Source organism: Balaenoptera physalus (genome assembly GCF_965194825.1).
Source record: "Balaenoptera physalus genome assembly, chromosome: 15".
Lineage (NCBI taxonomy): Eukaryota > Metazoa > Chordata > Mammalia > Artiodactyla > Balaenopteridae > Balaenoptera > Balaenoptera physalus.
The window spans coordinates 15,771,895-15,793,182 of record NC_138894.1 but is presented as its reverse complement, the minus strand read 5'-3'; the positions used below and the strand labels follow the sequence as shown (position 1 = coordinate 15,793,182).

General features: G+C 49.1%; 1 protein-coding gene across 3 annotated transcripts; it reads right to left on the bottom strand.

Moving 5' to 3' along the window:
• Window positions 1–3,826: 3,826 nt before the first annotated feature.
• Window positions 3,827–20,222, bottom strand: CD8B (CD8 subunit beta). Of its 3 annotated transcripts, XM_082426914.1 has the most exons (6): window positions 20,127–20,222; window positions 16,589–16,948; window positions 13,423–13,512; window positions 8,480–8,569; window positions 6,891–6,927; window positions 3,827–4,563 (listed from the first exon to the last, which is right to left on the bottom strand). In XM_082426914.1, the coding sequence occupies exons 1-6, from the start codon at window positions 20,167–20,169 to the stop codon at window positions 4,551–4,553; spliced, it is 633 nt and encodes a 210-aa protein (XP_082283040.1). In that variant the 5' UTR covers window positions 20,170–20,222; the 3' UTR covers window positions 3,827–4,550. The 3 variants fall into 3 exon arrangements, 2 of the variants coding, with proteins under 2 accessions (XP_082283040.1, XP_082283039.1); XR_014254068.1 differs by having other exon boundaries at window positions 6,891–8,569; XM_082426913.1 differs by having other exon boundaries at window positions 3,827–8,569.
• Window positions 20,223–21,288: the final 1,066 nt, after the last annotated feature.

The window sequence follows — 21,288 nt, the reverse complement described above, 5'->3', positions numbered from 1 at the left end:
TAACTGCAGGGAGAGGGACAGGTAATTAGTTCACATAAATGAGGGGCAGGATGGGAGATGGCCTGCAATCAATAATATATGAACCTAGAGACTGTCATACAGAGTGAAGTAAGTCAGAAAGAGAAAAACAAATATCGTATGTTAACGCATATATATGGAATCTAGAAAAATGGTATAGATGATCTTATCTGCAAAGCAGAAATAGAGACACAGATGTAGAGAACAAACATATGGATACCAAGGAAGAAGGGGGGTGGTGGGATGAACTGGGAGATTGGGATTGATTTATATACACTATTGATACTATGTATAAAATAGCCAACTAATGAGAACCTACTGTATAGCACAGGGAGCTCTACTCAATGCTGTGTGGTGACCTAAAAGGGAAGGAAATCCAAAAAAGAGGGGATATATGTATACGTATAGCTGATTCACTTTGCTGTACAGCAGAAACTAACACAACATTGTAAAGCAACTCTACTCCAATAAAAATTAATTTAAAAAAAATAATATATGAACAGAGAGGTAGGCAGTTTCCATTCAAATTTAGAAGCAGAAGTTAAGCTCTAAGGATGAGGACTCGCATGTAAAAGGCTGTCAATTAATGGAAGAAAACACGACCCTGGAGAACCAATGATACTGTGCAGGAAAGGAGTGCCTTTTTCAGCACTTCTGTTTCGGCTTGATAAGAGTCACACGTGTCACGCGTACTTCTGTGAATCTCAAACTGATCCAGTGCTGGGGACTATGGTTTCCTTCTGTTGGAGTTGATGCACCGAGCTTTGTAGCAGGAGGGCACCAGGAGCCAGTGACTCACAGCCACTGAGAAGTGTCAGTGACGCATCTGAAGAGGTTTCCCAAGAAGTGACAGAGGAAATCTCTTTCGTCCTCCACACCTGGAAAGGCCTCTGAAGACAGGGCTCTTTCTCTCTTTCCCTTTGACTGGGTGGTAGATTCGGATCAGCTTTGTAGCCCACACGGGGCCGGGGATGACTTTCTGAAAACAAGTTGCTCACTTCCTACAGGTAGAGAGTGAGCGGCTGGGGTGAGGGGGTGGGGCTGAGTAAGGATGAAAAGGAGGGGGATGTGGGAGCCCCCTTCTTCCTTTGAACTTGGCCCCGCTGGGGCTGGGCGGGCGCCACACCTGCGAGCTGGGGCCCAGAATCCTCCACACTTGCTTCCCACTAAGAGGAAGGGAGGGGAGGAAACAAGCACTGCCCCAGACCCTCCTGTCTGTGGTCATTCAAGGCCAACAGCAAGACTAAGGAGGAGATACTACTGGAGCCCCCATTTCAAAGGAAAGAACAGGCTCACAGAGGTCAAGTAGCTCCCCCAAGGTTGTGCAGCTGGTAGAGTTAGGTCCTGTTGTCCAGCCGTATCAGCGTGCATCACAGAGATTTCCGTTGTACAGATTTTTAAAAATCATGATTCATGAACAAATCCCTCACTGATGGATATTTAAACTGATTCCAGTTTTTTAAGATTACAATCACCAGAGCCTCTTTTAAAAGAAGTTGTTTCTTTTTTCCAAACCTCCATTTTTTTCCCCAATTATAAAAGTAATAGGTGATTATTGTAAAAATTCACAGACCACAGAAATGTACCATGCAGAAATGGAAATTCCCCAGAGGAAATGCCATCAACAGTTTGGAGCATATCCTTCCAGACCTTTTTCTATTCATATAGGAAGAAATATGTCCAGAGGTCTTGATTAGAGAAAAAAATCAAACAATAAGATTCAATATTCTACATTATATATCGTATATTATATTTTATAAGATTTCAATTTTCTGTTTAAAAAGTACATGCAGGAAAAATCTGGAAGAACAAGAAACTTTCGAATACCAATTTTACACATTTCTGCAATGTTCTGTACTTGGATTTTAAAAATATCTCTTTATAGAAGTATAATGTATATCTATTTCCATAGCTATATATGAAAGTTCACATCTCATGACTGTACAGCTCTACTGACGTTTCACAAATTGAACACACCCCTATGACCAGCTCCCACATGGAGAAACAGAACATGCCCACCCCAAACCTCCTGCTCCCTTCTCATGATCATCCCTGGACCAAGGGTACCCATATCCTGACTTCTAACTTATATATATTTGCCTGTTTTTATCTGTGCTTGAATTTTAACAGTGACCACGTATTACATTTAAAATGAGAATAATCAATACAGATGTTACAATAGATGCAGATGTAGTGGTCATCATTTGATGCCAGCGTATAGGTTTCTAGCTCATTCCTTCACAGCTACGTGGAGTCCCTTGCGGCACAATTGATCTAACTGGCTCCTTTTGAGGGACATTTGGATTGGTTCCAATTTTTGGCTAATAAGCAACTCTCCAAGGAACAATTTGATGCATATTTCTTTGCACACATCCCTTTGAGATGTGTTTCTTTAAGATACGTGCTGAAGAGTGAAATTGCTGGTCAAAAGATAGCTGAATTAAGAAAAATTTTTTTGATATTTTGCCATAATGGCCCTCCAGAAAGTAGCAAATGCTCAGTTCCTTCTTCAAAACAAAAGTCAGGTGCTGAGTGCAGACCTCCTCACCGCAGCCCCTGCCGCTGGCAGCCAAGCCTGTGCCAGCTCCCCGGGCAGACGGAGCCCAGGCTGCCTCAGCAGGTGCCTGTTGCACAGAAAACAGAAAAGCACCCCCCAACCTGACCCCCAAACCTCACCCCATGCAAACGCACAAACAACTAAACACAATCACAAAGACAGCAGCTGGGAGATGCAGCTAAATAGCAGAGCCCGTAGCGGGATGGGGGGCCTTGAGATCTGTTCTTACTTCCTCTGCGGACAGGGTATGAGCCTTCCGGAAGGGTAGGCTGCATGTCTGGGCCTTAGTCTCTTATTAAATAGGGCGTCTCGGAGCAAAGTGAACCCCGGAGGAGTCTGGTCCAGGCTAACCTGGCCCTTTCCCATGACCTGTCAGCCTTGGGAGGCAGCCTGTTCTGTTGTCCTTACAGCTGATGGGCAGAAAGAGTCAGTTTCTCTTGAGCACCTCCTGCATCTACGCCCTTCTAACTCCCACCCACCACTGCTTCTCCTGCTGTGCCCCGACTCCACTGGGAGCCTCTCAGATGCTGGGAGATGGTCACACTGGCCTTTCGTCACAGTCTGCGGCTGCCAGAGGCCTCTGAAGACGGCCTGGTTTGCCATTGCCCTTCTTAAATCCCACCTCCCAGCCCTGGGCTGGCCAGGAAAAGCAGGTGGGACTCTCTCCTCCTTTGACCTGGGCCATGTGCTTCTGTTAATGCAGCCAAAGTTTGAATTCTTCTTTGACTCAATAGCTCTTAAGTTGCTCAAGCCCAGGCTGGGGAACTAAGATATAAGATCCAGGGGCTTTTACAACTCCTCCACCCCAGCTCAGCATTTTCTCTTTGCATCTTTCTTCTCCGACTATTGAAGCTGAGAGACAGTAAAATATTAACGGACATGCGACAGAGACCCTGATGTGTCTCACCTTCCCTTTGGTGCAAGGTTGCCAGCCTCGTGGCCAGGAGTCCCTGGGGTTCCATGCTCGGTAGGAGTGAACAGGTGCTAGTGAAGGCAACTTGGGGGTGGGCTGGAGGGGGGTGGCCCCTGGGGCACCTGCTACCTGGCTCTGGGTGCCTTGGGTGCTTCCAAACTGTCCAGGCTTTCTCTCTGCACCTACACGGTGGAATACAGCATGTTTGGGGGCAAATGAAGAGCTTGACACAAAATGAACACATAGTCATTTTAACCTTCTTATCTCGTTTTAACTGAGCACCGACATCTTTGCCGCGTAGATGAGCTTTTGTGTGTTTACATCACAGGAGCCATGTACATCATTTACTCAAGACTTTATTTTTACAACCAAGATACTATCATAACAAGAACAGAGAGTAAGAGAAGAAACATACAAGCCATGGGAGGGCAGAAGTGAAAGCTGAAGGACTTCCTGGTGGGAGATCAAGCGGCCTCTTGTCCCCCAAGCCACAAGTTCCAAGCCCTAAAGGAGGTCCTCAGAATCTGAAGTGACCATGGGAGCCAGGTCAGTCCCTCTTGGAAGCCTCATTTCCAGTCTGGGTCTGCTCTCTGGGCCCCTCTGTGAGGAGGGTCAGCCCCAGCCTGGGAAGACCAAAGGGACCCATCCCAGCACCATCCCATGAGAGACTCGGGTCTCAATGTCACTGCCTTACCTGGGCAAAGCAAGGCGGTGGCTGGATGGCCAACACTGAAATTCCCAGCCCAACCCAGGATGAGTACAGGAGCCGGAAGTGGTGCGCTGGGTGCCATTTTGTGCTCAATCCTCCAGTGTGCCTTGCAAGTTGCAGAAAGTGCCCTGGGGTTCTGAAGCTTTCTCTCTAAGATTCCCGATGACCATGTAACAAGTTGCTCCCATGCACGAGGCCCACAGAAAGAACTTGCAGTAGTTAAAAGCAGGCAGCTTCAGCAGGTCAGTGACATTTCCATGGTTGAGCATGTCCTTTCTCTCTCATTTTTCCAGATCTCGCTCATCACCGACCAATGTATTTTTGTAGCAGGACACCAAAAACGTATCCTCTGCTCACTTATAAAACCTGAAAACAACAGCAAGCTGTGAAACCACTTATTATCAGGCAAATGCTATTGTATTTCCTGTAAGAGAGATAAATGGCGAGTCAGGTCGCAGGGCTCCACTCCAAGTAAGTAGCCTAGGGCCAAGAGTTTTGTGTTGGTATGTTTTTAGGGCCCATCTCAGTCATTAAAAAAAATTGAAACGCTCAAAAAACGCAGCCCTAAGAACTCTAGCTTTGAATAGTTTCTTCCTGCGGTACCTTCTAAGGTAAGCGATTCACCGATGCACGCTAAGGGACCAGAGGAACGTGGCCTGCCGATAGATGATTTTCTAAGGCCAGTTAGAGGCTGGGGAATGTCTGCCCCAAATTGCAACTTGAATTAGTAACAGCTGATCTTTGAGGCCCAGGGTCTATTTCATCCACACCTGGATCATGATAGCAAAACCAGAGGTGGTTTTCAAACATCTTTTTAGCCACGAACCCTTTTGTTCAATGACATCTTAAGGTAAGTGTAATTACAGGCAACGGATGAAAGCAGAGCTGTTTGGAATGAAAAGGGTGAGGGGGCTAGGGTCCCACCCGGGGCCACCCCCAGCCCCTTCCTCGCCTAAGCTGATCCTCAGAACCCCAGGGGTGTGCCATAGCATGAGGTCCTGCAGCCAACTCCTCCCAAACTGGCATCAAATCACTGGGGAACAAGTTAAAATGAAGGAGTGGGTGGGAGGCACAATACAGGCAGCTCCTTGAGGGGGAGTCGTTCTCCAAAACAGGTCGCCACAAAGAAGATTCTGAACAGAACATTCTGGAGGTCTAGAGTTAGACAAATACACTTAAGTTACTCTCTCTTAAGTACGGGGTAGTTTCTAACTCCAGCACGTAAAGTGAAAATTGCACACCATCAAAATTACCATAGAAATTGCCCATGAAATGCAGCAGGCATGTTTAAGCAACTATACAATACAATGTATACAAATATATACAAACACAATGTGTGTAATAATGTAGAGCAGACAGTATAGTGAGCATATATGAAAGTTTATCATTTCAGAATATTTAAAAATACATGTTATGTTGTACACCTGAAACTAATATAATATGGTCTGTCACTTATAATTCAACAAGAAAACATGTTGTTTCTTGGTTGTTGGGCTCATAAAGTTGCCTTTTGTCAGTAACATGTGCCGCTGCCTTGACTCCAAGGATCCAGGGGCTGTGCACTTAGACGGTGCTTCTTCAGTAAGTCCTTACAATAACCATGTGGTTGGTACTGTTATCCCATTTTACAGATGAGGAATCAGGGGCTCAGAGAGGTGAAGTGACTTGCCTACAGTCCCAAGGCTGGTGAGTAGCAGACAGAACTCAAACCCAGATCTGCCTCACAACGGAGCCAGAGTTCTTGATCTTCAATCTAAGATCAGGGGCTTTCTTTCTTTTTGTCAAACACTCTACATAGAGGGGGGGTGTGATTAATGAGATAGGTAGATGCGAAACAATCTCTATTTTGAGGCAGAAAAGGCAGTCCAAGGACACTGCCCATGGCCAAACAGGGGTCCAGAGCCCTTGAGTCTGGGAGCCTCAGGCAGCCTTGGCCTCTGCCTTGGCTTCTGCTGGAGCTTACCCAGCTCAGGGGGCCTAAGCAGCGAGCCTTGTAGCCCCTGTGTCTATGTGACTCAGCCAGTGAGTTTGCCAACTCCTGGGACCCAGGTGGGGTCAAGTCCAACACACAACACCAGGAGGGAAGGAATTCCACTGGTGGAGATGCTGGCCTTGGGGTGAATCGACTTGTTTTTGAGTTCGAGGCTGTTCTCTACTGTCCCAAATGCTTTGAGCAAGTCTTGATCTGTAAAAGTAACCCTCCTATGTCATGCAGGACCAAGTTGAATGAAATAACGGGTGGCAAAAAGTTTGGAATATCCTACTGGTTCTACCCATGTAGGAGTTGATTGTTTATTCAATATCTCATAATAACGTATAATGGAAAAGAATCTGAAAAAGGATATATATAACTAAATCACTTTGCTGTACACCTGACGCTAACACAACATGGTAAATCAACTCTACTTCAATAAAAAAAAAAGAGTTCACTATTATTCTCAGGAGAGATAAGAGCTAAATCTTACTATACTCGACATATACTTAGATGGCTAATCAGTATTCCGTTTGCTTAGGTTCTCTCTTTGCCTGAACTCCATGAGCCCATCTATTTATACAGTGTGTGATTGTTTTGAAGGTGGTGTCTGTCTGGGGCTCTCGCAGTTGGAGGCTGTGAGTACCAGCAGGGGCTGAGGAGGCCAGGGCCACACCCAGGGCTGCGGCCCAGGCAATTTTCCAAGACCCCAACCACTTACTGTTTCAGGAGGCGAAGCCGAGCTCTCCTCTGCAGGCCTGGAAGGAGAAAACAAGACCGCTGGTTGGCATGGGCTGTGAGCCACTGACACAGAGCCCCAGAGAGGGAGGAGGGCGATGAGAGGGGCAGCTGACACCTCGGACCACTTCCTTGGTGCCAGGCTCTGCTCCAGACACCTCATGGGTTTTAACTCCCTTACTGTTCGTGGCAAACCTAAGAGTTGGTACTCTTACTATCTCCGATTTGCATATGGGGAAGCTGACGTAGAGAGTGAGTGTGTTACTGAGTGACCTGCCCAAAGTCATGTAGCTAGTAAGTGGCAGTCTGTGTGCCCTTAAGTGCGCCACCTTGCCCTTCACAGCAGGTCAGGAAGCAGAGGTTGTACAGACAGGTGGTCTTAAATCAGAGCATGTGTATTCTGGGGAAGTGCAAGATTTCCCCCTGGGACGAAGGAAGGAAGGAATGAGCATGTCTATTTACATGTTTATCTTATCCTTTTTATTTTTGAAGCACATTTAATAACATACATAGACTATTAAGTAAACACAGCTAGCATAAATATTAATCATTTAAGAATATAAAATAGTTATAATTATATATTAAATATATACATACATAATATATTAAATAAATAAACACAGCTAATTGAAGTTAGGGTTTATAATTAAAAGATTTTTTTACTGATGAGGTCCTTGATCAAAAAAGTCTGCAGACCACTGAACTCTAATGGTTCTTAGAATGGAATAAATGGATCCCTTTTTTGGGGGTGGCAATTGTATGCAAAAATGTGCACATGGTGCATTTCTCTGCAGAGAGGGTCCATATTGCCATCATACGTTCAAAGGGGTCTGTGACCTATGAAAGAGCCACTGATCTAGTCCACGTCCTTGTGGGACACCCCGTCCCATTTCACAGAAGCCCAGAGAGGGTAAGTGACTTGCACAAGGTGGCACAGGTGAGCAGAAGAGTCAGGGCTAGAGTCTGGGGCTCTGGGCTCTTGGCCAGCTGTGTGGGCCTCCCCTGAAGCTCCCAGGGGGGCCTGTAGAAGGAGGTGATCCCACCTCTGAAGTGACCGGGTGCAGCAGGCATCTCTGAGTTTCCCCACAGCCTCACAGAGGGGAGGATTTCTAGCTTCTGGGAACATAACCCAAACCCTACCGCAATCTCTGTGCACTGCTTCCATCCCAACTGCTCACGCGTGTTCCTGATTACTGAGCACATGCCCTGAGCTGGGCACTTGGGCAGGACTTTACAAAAGCAGCCCTGGGAAGTAGGTAACATGGTTACCCGGGGTGAGGCAACTGAGGCTCAGGGAAGCCAGGGCATATGCCCAAGGTCACTAGATCAGGAATCGGCAGAGTCGGATTCAAATCCAAGTTTCTCTGACTCCAAAGACAGGCTGTTCTCTGATCCCTGAAGCTTGGCCTCAGGCCAAGAATCACTTCTTGGAGCTATCATGGGTTCGGGGTTGGAGGGGCAAACTTCCACCAGGCTGCCATCTGCCCTGCTTCCCTAGAGAAGGAAGGACCCTCGGGGACACCTCCAACAGCAAAAGGGGTCGCCATGACGGCCCAGGAGGGCACAACTTACAGTGTAGGTGAATGGCCACGCCCAAGGACACCAGCAGAACAAGGACGACAGCCACCAGTAGGCCGACAATGAGGGGGGCACAGGACAGGCCTGGAAAAGACACACATATTAAATATTTGAGATGTGCAGATGAATACAAAGAGGGAAAAATCAACCGGGAAGCCCCACCTCCCAGAGAATACGCTGTTTACATAGTTCCTTCCAGTCTTTTATCTAGGCTCTTTAAACACATTGAGATCATTTCATATATAAAATTTCATGTCCCACATGCAAATTTTAAAAATTAATAAACTCAGGAGCTATTTATGTTCAAATGAGATGGACAATTTGCATGCCTGGTAATGGGATTTTTCTTATTTATTTTTAAAACTTTTAATTTCAGAAGAAACACCCGAATATATTTTCACTGTAAAAGATTTAAGTATATGGTTAGAATGCCCCTTGGCATCCCAGCTCCTTCACAGAAGTAACTGCCATTGTTAATTTGCATGTACACATACATAATTTACATAGATACATCCCATATAGCTTTTAAAAATACAGAGGCTTATATAGTACAAATTGTTCTGCAACCAGGTTTTTTTTTTTTCTTCACTTAAACATGCCAGCACATTCTTTTTTTTTTTTTTTTTCATTCTTTTTTTTTAACGGACATTTTGTTTGTTTCCTGTGTTTTACAAATACCTCTGCAGAAAACATCCAGGTGCATTTCTTTCCTTATTCAGGAGCCTGCTGGAGGCAGATACCGTAAACGAGAACTACTAACCATAGACTATATCCATTTTCAATTATAACAGATACTGTGAAATGCCTTCCAAAAAAGGCTGCAGTGAATTCCATTCCTAATCACCAGCTGTGCACCCTGCCGACCCTTGACGTTATCAAAGTTTTTAGTTTTTGCCAGTCCAGTGGGTGAAAAATGATATTTCACTTCAATTCACCACTTGTCAATTTCAGCCTATTTTCATATATTGGCCACGTATGATTTTTCTTCTATCAGTTGCCTATTTGTTCCTTTGCCCATTTTGTATGCTATGTAAACAGCAGAGCTTATGTCATCGATGCCCCAGATCCTTCTCTGGCACCCTTCGTGTCCCTATGGCTGGTCCCTATGAGTAGCTGAGGGAGCAGACCCAGGACCCATGTGTGAAAAGGGAAAGGCTGCAGATTTGGGCTCAAGGTTAAAAAAATTAGAAAGAGTTTTCGATGGCAGGGAAGGGGGAGAATGTTTACTGAAGACCTGTTATGTGCCAAGTATAGTACTAACTACAAACTTCCATCTTGTGAGGAAGGAAGGTATTACTGTCATTTTTATCTCATTTTACAGTTTAGAAAAACCAAGATTCAAAGAAGTTCAATTACATGCCCTAGGTCACCTGGATACTAAAAGGCAGGGCCAGGATTTGGACCCAGATGCCCCGAGTTCTACAGCCCCTGCCAGTCCCATCGTGACAGCTTAAGGGCAGGAGAGGTGGCGGAAGGGATGGAGTGGGCTGCTCTGTGGGAGGGAGCCTGCCATCACCAAGGCTGCATGGTGCCACGTGGAGAGGAAGGTTGGGTGAGAGGCCCTTGGAAGTCCTTCCCGCCTCTGATGTGTGAGCGTTTCTGTCTGCCTCCCTCTCATCTCCACCATGTTCTCCCGACCCGGAGGAACCTCAGAAACATGGTGCGAAGTGAAAGAAACCAGGCATGAAAGACCACATATTCTATGACTCCATTTGTATGAAATGTTCAGAAGAGGCAAATCTACAGCAACAGAATGTAGATTAGAGGTTGCCAGGGGCTGGGGTGGGAACAGAGATTAGCTATAAACAGGCACAAGGGCTCTGACAGTTTGATGGAAATGTTCTAAAACTAGATCGTGGTGATGGTTGTATAACTCGGTAAATTTACTAAAAATCATTGAGTCATGCGCTTAAAATGGGTGAATTTTATGACATGCAAATTATGCCTGGATAAAGTTTTAAGTAAGGGAGGTGGACACAGGCTGCAGGGATAGGGGAGAGGGGTCGGGGGGGCCTCCTGAGCTATGACCTGAACTAGAGGCCGAGAGACAGCTACCGGTCCTCGGGTCCTCGGTGAAACGCGATCACCTACCAGGAAAACTGCCGCTTCCAGTAAAGGTGGCAAGAAGCCTGCTTGGGCAGGGAGCCAGTGGCCAGAGACACACGGGCGACACTCAGCCCCACCTTCTTTGCCTCGCTCGGGTCTTGGGGTCTCCTGAGGTCTGTATCTCACCACACTTTTCCTGTGACAGCAGTTTAGAAATTGTCCCCCAGCACCTCCCCAGCTTGTCTAAGGGGAGCAGGCCCCTCCCCGTGGCAGCCTGTGGGTTTCTTTCATGATAACAAGCTCTGAGCTCTGTCTAGGTGCCCCGCCAAGCTGAGCGCCTTGTGTATAGTATCGCATTTTATCCTGCCTTCCCTGCAGCCAGGTGAGCATTCCCACTTGACAGGTGAAAGAAACTGAGGTTCAGAGAGGCTGGATCACTTGCCCAAGGTCGCACAGTATAAGCAGTGGTAGACAGGGATTCAGACGTAGGCCTGGCTAACTTACTACTAGGCTACACTTCCCCATGGTCCCCACCCCCAATACAACCTCCACCTACTCCCCTTGATGCCCCTCCCCCCAACTTGGCCACCTTCACACACATCCTGGTTATTCTTTCTTTTTTCTTTTTTTTTTTTTTTTAATTTAATTTATTTATTTTGGCTGTGTTGGGTCTTCGTTGCTGCACGCAGGCTTTCTCTAGTGTGGCAAGTGGGGGCTACTCTTCATTGCAGTGCGCGGGCTTCTCATTGCGGTGGCTTCTCTTGTTGCGGAGCATGGGCTCTAGGCACATGGGCTTCAGTAGTTGCACCATGTGGGCTCAGTAGTTGTGGTTCACGGGCTCTAGGGCACAGGCTCAGTAGTTGTGGCGCACGGGCTTAGTTGTTCCGTGGCATGTGGGATCTTCCCAGATCAGGGATCGAACCCGTGTTCCCTGCACTGGCAGGCGGATTCTCAACCACTGTGCCACCAGGGAAGCCCTGGTTATTCTTAATAACCTACTAATGTTGGAATTGCATTTTACCCTGGGATTTTACTGAGGGTTGATATCAGAAATGATGCAAAAAATTTGAAGACCATTTTTCCATCATTTATAAAGTGCTACTGAATTCACATCATTCAGCGGTCCTTACATAAGAATGAACAGAGCAGATTGTTTTCTAGAATTTAGCGCCAGGATGAAGGCTTTGATGCCCGGGTTGTTTCTTTATATCACTGTGGTGGGAGGAGGGGTGTTAGTGGTGCCACGTTACTTGGGGTCTACTCTTTGCTTCACTGGGTTTTATGGGCTCCTCCAGAGCCAGGGCACAGACCCAGGTTTTGCATGCTATCTAGTGCCTCTACTGTCTTGGCCTTTTGTGTCCTTTTTTTGGTTATACCCTGCCTGAAATCCTTTAGGCAAAGTTGGGGGGCATACTTTATAAAATGAGCTCATTCTGTCTCCGCCTTTATGTTCCCTAAGACTTTGTCCTTCTGTACATGGGTTCTGATTTGCTTTTTACTGTGAACTCATGTGGCAGCTTCCCTCTCCCATCCCCTGGATCCTGCTAGATGCCTCCCCCCAGACTCTTTCTGATACTTTAGTAGCATGAGGCGGCCCTGGTGTGGCTGCTTGTGGTTTGTCCTATGGGTGGGAGCAGGTGGTACTTTCTTTTTGTCACCAGTAACTTTTGGGGGACAGAGGTCAGTGTTTTTCCAGAAACACATTTGGCTGATGGGTTCAAGGCAAGTGTGTGTGTGTGTGCATGCGTGTGTACTCAGCTATGGTGTCTGGTGCTTGTAGCACAGAGCAGTGAGTTGGTTCACTCATCAGTAAACATATATGAAGCACACACTGTGTGCTAGGTCCTCTATTAGGCATCAAAACTGGGGAAGGTTAAAGTGCTGGCCCTTTGTCTTTTTTTTATTACTTTTTATTGGAGTATAGTTGATTTACAATGTTGTGTTAGTTTCTGCTGTACAGTAAAGTGTATCAGTTATAATAGGCATATATCCACTATTTTTTAGATTCTTTTCCCATATAGGTCATTACAGAGTATTGAGTAGAGTTCCCTATGTTACGCAGTAGGTTCTTATTAGTTATCTATTTTATATATAGTAGTGTGTATATGTCAATCCCAAAGTGCTGGTCCTTTGGGTTGGGTTTTTTGGTTGTTAACAGCTCTATTAAGATATAATTTATATATTGTAAAGTTCACCTGTTTAAAGTGTATAATCTATTGGTTTTTGTTATATTCACAGAGTTGTGCAACTATCGCCACAATCTAATTTTGAACATTTTAATCCCCGCCAAAAGAAATCCTGTGCCCATTAGCTGTCTTCCCCCCATTCCTTCCCCAAACCCCCAGCCTTAGGCAACCACTAATCTACTTTCTATCTTCAAGGAATGTCATATTCTGGACATTTCATATCAAGGGGATCATATAATATATGGTCTTTTGTGACTGGCTTCTTGTGCTGCAAAATATTTTCAAGATTCATCCATGAGGTAGCATATCAGTACTTCACTCTTGATTATGGCTAAATAATATTCCTTTGTATAGAGAGTCCATATTTTGTTAATCCATTCATCAGGTGGTAGACATTTGAGTGGTTTCTACTTTTTAATCCTGCTAGGAACATTTGTATGCAAGTTTTGGGTGGATGTATCCTTCATTAAGTTTTGTCCTGTGATGATTTGGGAGTGTGTCCCCCACTAGAGTGTGAGCTGCTGGAGGACAGCACTGCTGTCACACTCAGCTCCCTCTCAGACCCCAGCTCAGGGCTAGAGGAACAGGCTGGAGTCCACACTTGGGAAGGGCTTGCGGAAGGAAGGAATGACGGGAGGGAGGGACGGAGGGAGGGAGAGGGTCTGCTGTGCTTCTGAGGATCCAGGGGTATATGGGAGAACTCACCCTTCCGGGTCACCAGGTTTGGGAACCGGAACACTTTCTTCTTGGGAGTGGTCTTCTTGGTGGGCTGCGGAGTGGTGGGAAGGACATCAACTACAAAAGCAAGACACGTGTTTCAGCCAGGTAAACAGCAGGTGGATTCAGAGATAAAACTTAACAACTGCACATCTTACATCCAGGTACTAAAGTCCTTCTCAGTGTTCCCTAGGCTGCTATGGGGCTTGACGGTCACGGATCACTAGGAGTTTTGATCTACTTCCCCACCTCTCAGATGAATCTGAAGGCCTAGGGATGGGGGTCTGTTTGGTGTCCTGGAGAGAGGGGCTCTGGAGCCACCCAGATGTGAAAAGAGCCCCAGAACTCCTGATTAACCACTACGTGACTTGGGGCAAGTCCCATCACTTTTCTGTGCCTCAGTTTCCCCCATTTTAATCCAGTGTCACGTGCTGAAGTGTTGGGACAGGGCAGAGGGACAAGCCCACAGGGCAAAGGGAGACACCTGAGGCTCGGAGATGCTAAGGGAGGGGGGACACCGGGAGCCGCTGAATCCAACCCCTGCCTCTGAGGGTTGGGGAAAGACATTTCACTGAAATGATTTTCTGCAAAATGGTAGGAGAGGGAATCGGGTGACACCATGAACTTGAACTCTAGAGTCAAGGGCAAAGGGAGGGGCAGCCAATGTTTGGTCATTTGGGCCTGGTGGCTTCCATATAAAATGTGGACACTTCAGACGCTCCCTGCCCTGATCCATGAGCAGTAGAGAAAACGTGCCCCGCTCTGCCCGCTCCATGAGGTTTCTAGAAGAGCCAACTAAGCAGAATTAACCCTTACCAAGCTCCCACCTCGGGCTAGTGCCCATGCCAAGAGCGTCAGCTTAAGCTTATTGAACCCCACAACTCTGGGGACTGGCACTCTTTTCCCCATCTTATCTCCGAAGAAGCCTAGGCTCAAAAGGTTGAAATAAATCACTTGCTCAGAGTTCAAGAGCCACGAAACGGCAGGGCCGGCATCTGAGCCAAAAGATGCCTGTCCTAGGCGCTCACCCCGCACACCGCCTCAAGAGCAAATGCGATTTGACAAAAAGTTAAGCACATCAGGTCATCAGAGTGCTGAGGGAAACTATCGTAAAAGGGGAAAACAGCCTCAGACTCTTGCTCTGAAAGCCTGGGAGGAGCTAGGCCCTCTGCAGTGGTGTTTTGACCTTCCATTACCCCCTTTAGTCCTCACTGACTGGGAAGTGTTCATTCCCCTACTTCCTACACGAGGAGGCACAGAGGCTCCCAGTGGGGCAGTGGGGGCAGCTCTACAGGACTTCGTGCCCTGCCTGGGCACAGGGGCCTGGGGACGGATGGGGGGGTTTGTGGGGAGACTTGTTCTATTTCAATGTCTTCTTGCCCAGAGGCAGGTGCCCTTGATTCTTCCTGATACCACTCCGCCACACCCACTTCTCCCCACTTCTCTCCTCTTGGAAAGGGGTAGGAGTTTTGAGCCCATGGTGTCTTGAGGGGCCTGAAAAAGGCCCATCGTCCCCCAAATACTTTCTCTACCATCCAGGCTTCCTCCTTTAAAATGTACTGACCTTCAGGCAGGAGGGCAGGCTCTGACTCTGAATACCTGTACCATGCGGAGATGATACGGTTGCCAGCACGTGTTTTGGGGAGGGACTGCCATTCCCGGGGAGCCAGGCAGTGAGAGGGGTTTGGGAAGATCAAAGCCAGGAGTGAGTGGGTGGTGGTACACGTGGCGGGAATCTTCTGAAAACCAGTTTTGCTTATTTCACCATCCACCTTTCCTAGACCCTGAAATCTCATGAGTGGGAAGTGTGAGGCTTATAGAGACAAAAACAATAAATCAAACCAGAACCCCAAACTCACAAAAGCCCAATTTTCAATACAAGGATCAGTTGACACCCACCCCTCCAGGGATGCCTCGGCTTCTTGTCGGGAGAGCTCTCCCTACCTTCCCCACCTCCTGATTTAAGACCCGAGGTTGGTGACATGTGACGAGGGCATCAATCTGGTTTGTGTCTTCCTGATCATGTCGTTATGCCTGCACCTCCCATGCTGAGTGGTCTAATTCCTGGGGGTCCCCTTGTCACTCTCAGTGCCCCCAGCCTGAAAAGATCCCAGGTGAGTGAGAAGCAAGACAGTGGGAGGCCCACTGGGCGTTGGCCTTGGCCATGGGCTAACCTGGGGAGGGGGCCTTTGAGAATTCCTTCACACCCTTGATAGTTTAACCCTCACCATCCAATATGGCAGCCACCTGCCACGTGTGCTACAGAGCATTTGAAACGTGGCCAGTCTGACCTGAGATGTGCTGTACACATAAATATCGAGCACTTAGTATGAAAAGCGAATGTAAAATATTTCAGTAATAATTTGTATACTTACACATTGAAATAATAATATCACTGATACACTGGGTTAAATAAAATATATTATTTAAATTAATTTTACTTGTTTCTTTTGATTTTTTTGAACGTGGCTATTAGAAAATCTTAAATTACATCTGTGGCTCGAAACATAGTTCTACTGGACATGATGACTTAACTCCTGAGGAACTGCAGTTTCTAAAGGCTGGAGGGAGTCATGGAGGCCCTTAGCAGCCCCACAATACAGATGGGAAAACTGAGGCCCAGGGAGGGGAGTGACCTGCCCACAGGCACTGGGTAAATTTGCAGCAGAATTTGCATCTGGGTCTGGGATCCAGCCTCCTCACTCCTTGCAACTCTGGGCGTGGGTTCAAGCTACGGGTCCCCATGCTCATTCTCTCCCTGTGTGCACACTGGGAGGGGATTTCTGAGACCACTGGCAGGTCTGGGGACTCGGCCCAATCCAGCCACAGCCTCAGGTGAACGTAGAATGGCTGAAGGACAGTTCTGCCCTGTCTGCAGAAGAAGCAGCGGCGCTCCTAAGCCTCCCATGGGATCAAACAGCACCTGCCTCCCAGGGTGGTTGACAGCATTGAGTGAAATAACTACGTACAACACTTGCACCTGCTTGGCCTTGGGTTACTTTTTGTTTCTATTAGCGGTAGAGCTGTTGCTCCTGGCGGTCATTCCCTCCTGCAGGGAGGGGCTCACTGAGAGTGGGATGTCCCAGGGCCTGGCACGCACCCGGCGCCCAGTAGGTGCTCCGTGCTCATCTACAGCACTGAGCCAGATCCTTACCCACACTCAGCTGAGTTCCCTTCCCAAAGGTCAGGTCGGGGTTCCCAACCGTCATGCAGAAGTAGACGCCGCTGTCGGAAGGCTTCGCACTTTGGAGGCTGAGGGTGTACCGGGAAGAATCTCGAAGCACAGTGAGCTTCTCCTGCTCCAGCTCCTTGCCGTGCACAGCCCCTTTGGTGAGATCCCAGAAGGCCAGGAACTCGTAGTGACTGTTAGCGCTCGGGGCCTGGCGCTGCCTCAGCCAGTAGATGCGAGAGTGAGAGGGTAAGGTTTTGGCTTCACAGGACAGCATCACTGTCTGGTTGGTCTGAGCCGTCATGGACGCAGGGGTCTGCAGGAGTGCTGAGCTGCCACACAGAGCTACGAGAAACAGAAGGAGCAGAGACCATCAGCACCTTTTCTCGGCCAGGCTCGTGGGGCCTCAGAGTCACCCGTAGTCAAGTATGAGAGAAGTTATGAGAGAGCCTGCCCAGTTGCAGGGCCTGGGGAGATGCTGTGTGAAACGCAGCCGGTGGCCCCAGGACTCAGAGCTCGAGCACCCCATCCCCCATGCGATCATCCACCAGGCAGGTGTTCATGATGCCAGCCTGACAAAGGCGACAGGGGAGAGAGCGTCCTTGTGTTGACTGCATGCTTATGCCTGGCTCTTTGCATAAATTACCTCAATCATGCCTCAGACTTACTTTGGGATTTTTATTCCCATTTCACAGATGAGGAACTGAGGCATGATATGACTTATTCAAAGTCCTGCTTACAGCTAGTAAGTGCCCGGGAGTCAAACTCAAGGATTCAGTCTGAAGTCAAAGCTGGTTGCCTTTCACCTTGTCCTGCTGCCGCTCTATGTAGACCTTCAAAAGGCTCCAAGCAGCTGAAGGAGACCCAGGGCAAGCTCAGAATCCCCGGCAGAGCACATGGCTGGTCTGGCCAACCTACAAGAGGGCCAGCCACCGTTTCTGCACGGTGACAACAGCCAGCAAGAGGAACTCACTGTCCCCTGGAAGGCACAATTCTAGCCATTACTCCCCGAGCCCGTAATCAACTGGTCTCTGGATCCCCATTCCCGAGTGGAAGGACAGACACCCCAGGCGTGGCGCTGGGAGTTCATTTCAGTCTCAGATGGGAAGCCCCTGCAGGTAGGGGATTGTTCAGGAAAACTAGAGCAGAACACACAGACCTGGCCTTGAACCCCGTCTGTGCCCCATGCCAGTTGTGGGACCTCAGGCGAGTCATGGAGCCTGTCTCCTCCTATAAAAGGAGGGCAGCTTGCTGCTGCTGTCCTGCCTGCTTCTGAGGCTTAGAATGTCCAAAAGAGCACTGCCAAGTGGAAAGTGCTATATGTGGGTAAATCACTGTCTGTGTGTCTCACATCTCAGGGGTTGTTACTGGCAGCAAATGAAATCGTAAGGAGAGGATTAGAATGGGTCCTTCATGGCCAAGTCCAATCTGACCTGGTAAAGCTTTCATTTTAGCTGTGGAGCAGAGGAGACTGCAGACCAGGGCAGAGACCCAGGAGCATCAAGGTCCAGAGAGGACACAGACCTGGATGGGCAGAGGAGGCCACAGAGTGTGTGTGTGTGTGTGTGTGTGTGTGTGTTTGTGTGTGTACCCAAGGCTTTCTGAGGTCGTGGCCCACATTCACAATCCTGCCTGTACTTGGGGCTCAGGCTCCCTGGCCCCAGAGTGACCTTCTCTAACACTGAAGAAATGAACTTAAACTTTTGGACTCCCCTCACACTCAGATCACTCTGAGCTTCTGCTGGCACTGAGAATGATAAGGTATCTGGGGCCCAAGTGACTGCTGGGCCTTCTCTCTTCTCCCCAAAACCCATACTGCCTTGTTAGCAGAGTAGAGATTCTTCATTGTTTGGGGTCATTGACCTCCTGGGGGAGATAGTAAGAATCGACAGGGAATCCCCTGGTGGTCCAGTGGTTAGTACTCCTCTCTTCCACTGCTGGGGGCACAGGTTCGATCCCTGATCAGGGAACTAAGATCCCGCATGCTGTGCGGCTTGGCCAAAAATAAATTAAAAAAAAAAAAAAAGAATCCCTGTACTGAATATGGTACGTGCATCATTTTGTTTAATCCTCACCAGATCTTTTGGGAGGAAACATACCATTTTACACATGAGGAAACAGAGGCTCAGGAAGGTTAACACAGCTGCTTAACCTTATAACAGAGGCTGCTTAAGGTCACACAGCCTCTTTGTGGTGGATCCAGATTCAAACTCAGGTCTGGGACCCCGGAACCTGAGCTTTGAGCCACTCCTTGGATTGAGGAAACCCGGATCCACATCATGGGCTCATGTGCACGTAGTGGGGCTGCAAATAAGATTCCAGAAGCTCTACCAAGAAAGCCCAGAGTGGAGAGGGGTCGGAGGGGCCTTGGGCTCTTTGTGTACGATCCTCGCCTGCGTCCTGACTTGAAGACTTCCTGGCTGAGACACACCCTGGTCTCTCTCGAGCCCACTTGCTTTTCAGCCCCTGGAGGCTGAAACCCCGGCTGGCTGTGGCTGAGTCCAGTCTGTGCTCCGGACCCAGAGCCAGGCCTCACCACACGCATGGTCTCCTTTGATTTATTTGATGGTCTCAGTACCCCCGTGACTCCACTCTCAGAGGGACCTGCTGTTTCTAAAATGACCCACAGTAACACTAGTAGCTTTGAATGGCCTAGACTAGCTTCTACTTGAGATGTCGTTGAGCTCATTAGGTCAAAGCCCAGGCAGGCAGGCCTTATCACCCTGGCGGGAGGATCAGCTTTGGACTTCTTGAACAAGAGAGCAAATCAACCACAGGTTAGTGGGCAGTTTGGGGGTGTGGAGGGGTTTCTTCTAAAAAACAGACTGACTGGGCTTGGCCAGAGGGACAGACTCTCCGCTATATTCTAACCCCAACATTCGAACTCCATCGCTGCTTGTTCGGGGAGCCACACTGCCTACGACACCCACCCCCAGGGAGTATTCGGGAAACTGGGGACCCTGAGGGGTACCCCGACACACCTGCCTGAGAACTGGCAACAGCCTGGTATTTGGCGGATTGGGCTACAGATACTTCCCCGGAAGTAATGAAAATATGTCTACAGAACCCTGGGCCAAGCGCTGGTGCACCAAAGCCAGAACTAGGCCCCTGGCCCCTTCCTGGGGGCACATCTCTGCCAGACCTGGACAAGGGCATTTTCCCTTCCTCTCTGGACCTCCTTTCTCTCTTTTCTTCCTTCCCATCTCCTTCAACCCTCCCTCCTCCTCCCTCTCTCCCTCCTCGCTTCCTGTCTCCCCTTCTAGGTTCAGGCTCTGGGGCAGAGGTGGCCTCAGTCCTGAGGCTCCCGGGAGCCCTGGGGTAATGAGCTCCCTCGGAGGTTTTCCACCCCCAGGGACTGTGCCTGCCGGCCGCCTCCCGCCTCCCGGGTGCCACCGCAGCTCCGGGCTCTGGGCTCGGCATCCTACGGGGACAGTTTTCCCAAACTCCACGGCTCAGTCTCTTCCCGGGTCCAGCGAAGCCCATCCGCTCCGGCCCCGCGCGCCCCACGGTCTCCCCGCCTTACCTGCCAGCTGCGCGGCGAGAAGAAGCCAGAGCAGCGGCTGCATCTTGGCGCGCCCGGGACATCTGGTCCTGGCGGGGCTCGGCTGAGATGGTCTGGGCTGGGACCGGGCGGGGCAGCTGGGGGAGGGGGGAGCGGGTAGCAGGGAGGGAGGGACCTGGCGGGGGAGAGGGGCGGGAGTCTGGCGAGAGGATGGCAAGGTCTCTGCCCTCATCCTCCCCGCATTTCAAAGGTCTTGGCTGCGTCTCCAGTAAGGAGGTAACGCGGCTGCGCTGGCGCCAAGCAATCGCACGTGTGTGATCGCCTCCTGCCCTGGGAGGTCGGAAGAGGATCTTCCCTCCATGTGACTCCAGATGAGGCAACTGAGGCTCAGAGAAGTCAGGACGCTCAGGAGGGTCCCGCGGGAGTGGTGGCGGAGCAGGACCCTAACTCCGGTCACTTCCTTCCTTTTTGAGTGGTTATTGACAGCCTCCTGTGTACTCCAGGGCCAGCTGGACCTGAAGTCACCAAGACCCAGGCCCTTCCCTCAAAGGCACACACTTGTGAGGGTGAAGGAAAGTTAACTGACAGTGACACAGAGTCTGATGCTGAGGAAGGTGAGCTGGGGCGCCAGCCTGGGCCGGGGGCAAAGCCAGACTTTGACCTTCAGAGTCCAGAAGAGCTGAGGAGATTAGGATGCTGTCTCTACCCAACCCCCCCCCACCCCCTAATGTGTAATTTCTGTTAAAATAACACTGAAATGGGGAGGTAGCAGAAGATCAACAAAGATGCCCACCCACTTTGAAGCTGTGTGCGTGTGTGTGTGTTTGTGTGTGTGTGTGTGTGAGTGTGTGTGTCCACTCGCCCTACTCTCCTCTCCTGCTGTGCGGTGCCCTGCAGCTCTGTCTTCCGGTGGTGCAGTCAAGCTCTGGGCAGGGAGACTTGTCAGGGTGATCTTGCTGTTCAAGTGCAGGTTAGCAGAGGAAGCGGGGAGTGGGAAGGTGGGGGAGGGATCCAAGGAGGAGAGCTGGGTATGTGAGGGCCCGCGGGGCAGAGGGAACCTGGGAAGGGCGGTGGGAGAAGGTCACGATATCAACAAGGACCTAGACCCGCAGGCCGTGTGGGTCACCCTAAGAGCCTGGAGTTTACCAAAGAGGGGAATGGAGTGTCCTTGGAGGTCTAAAGC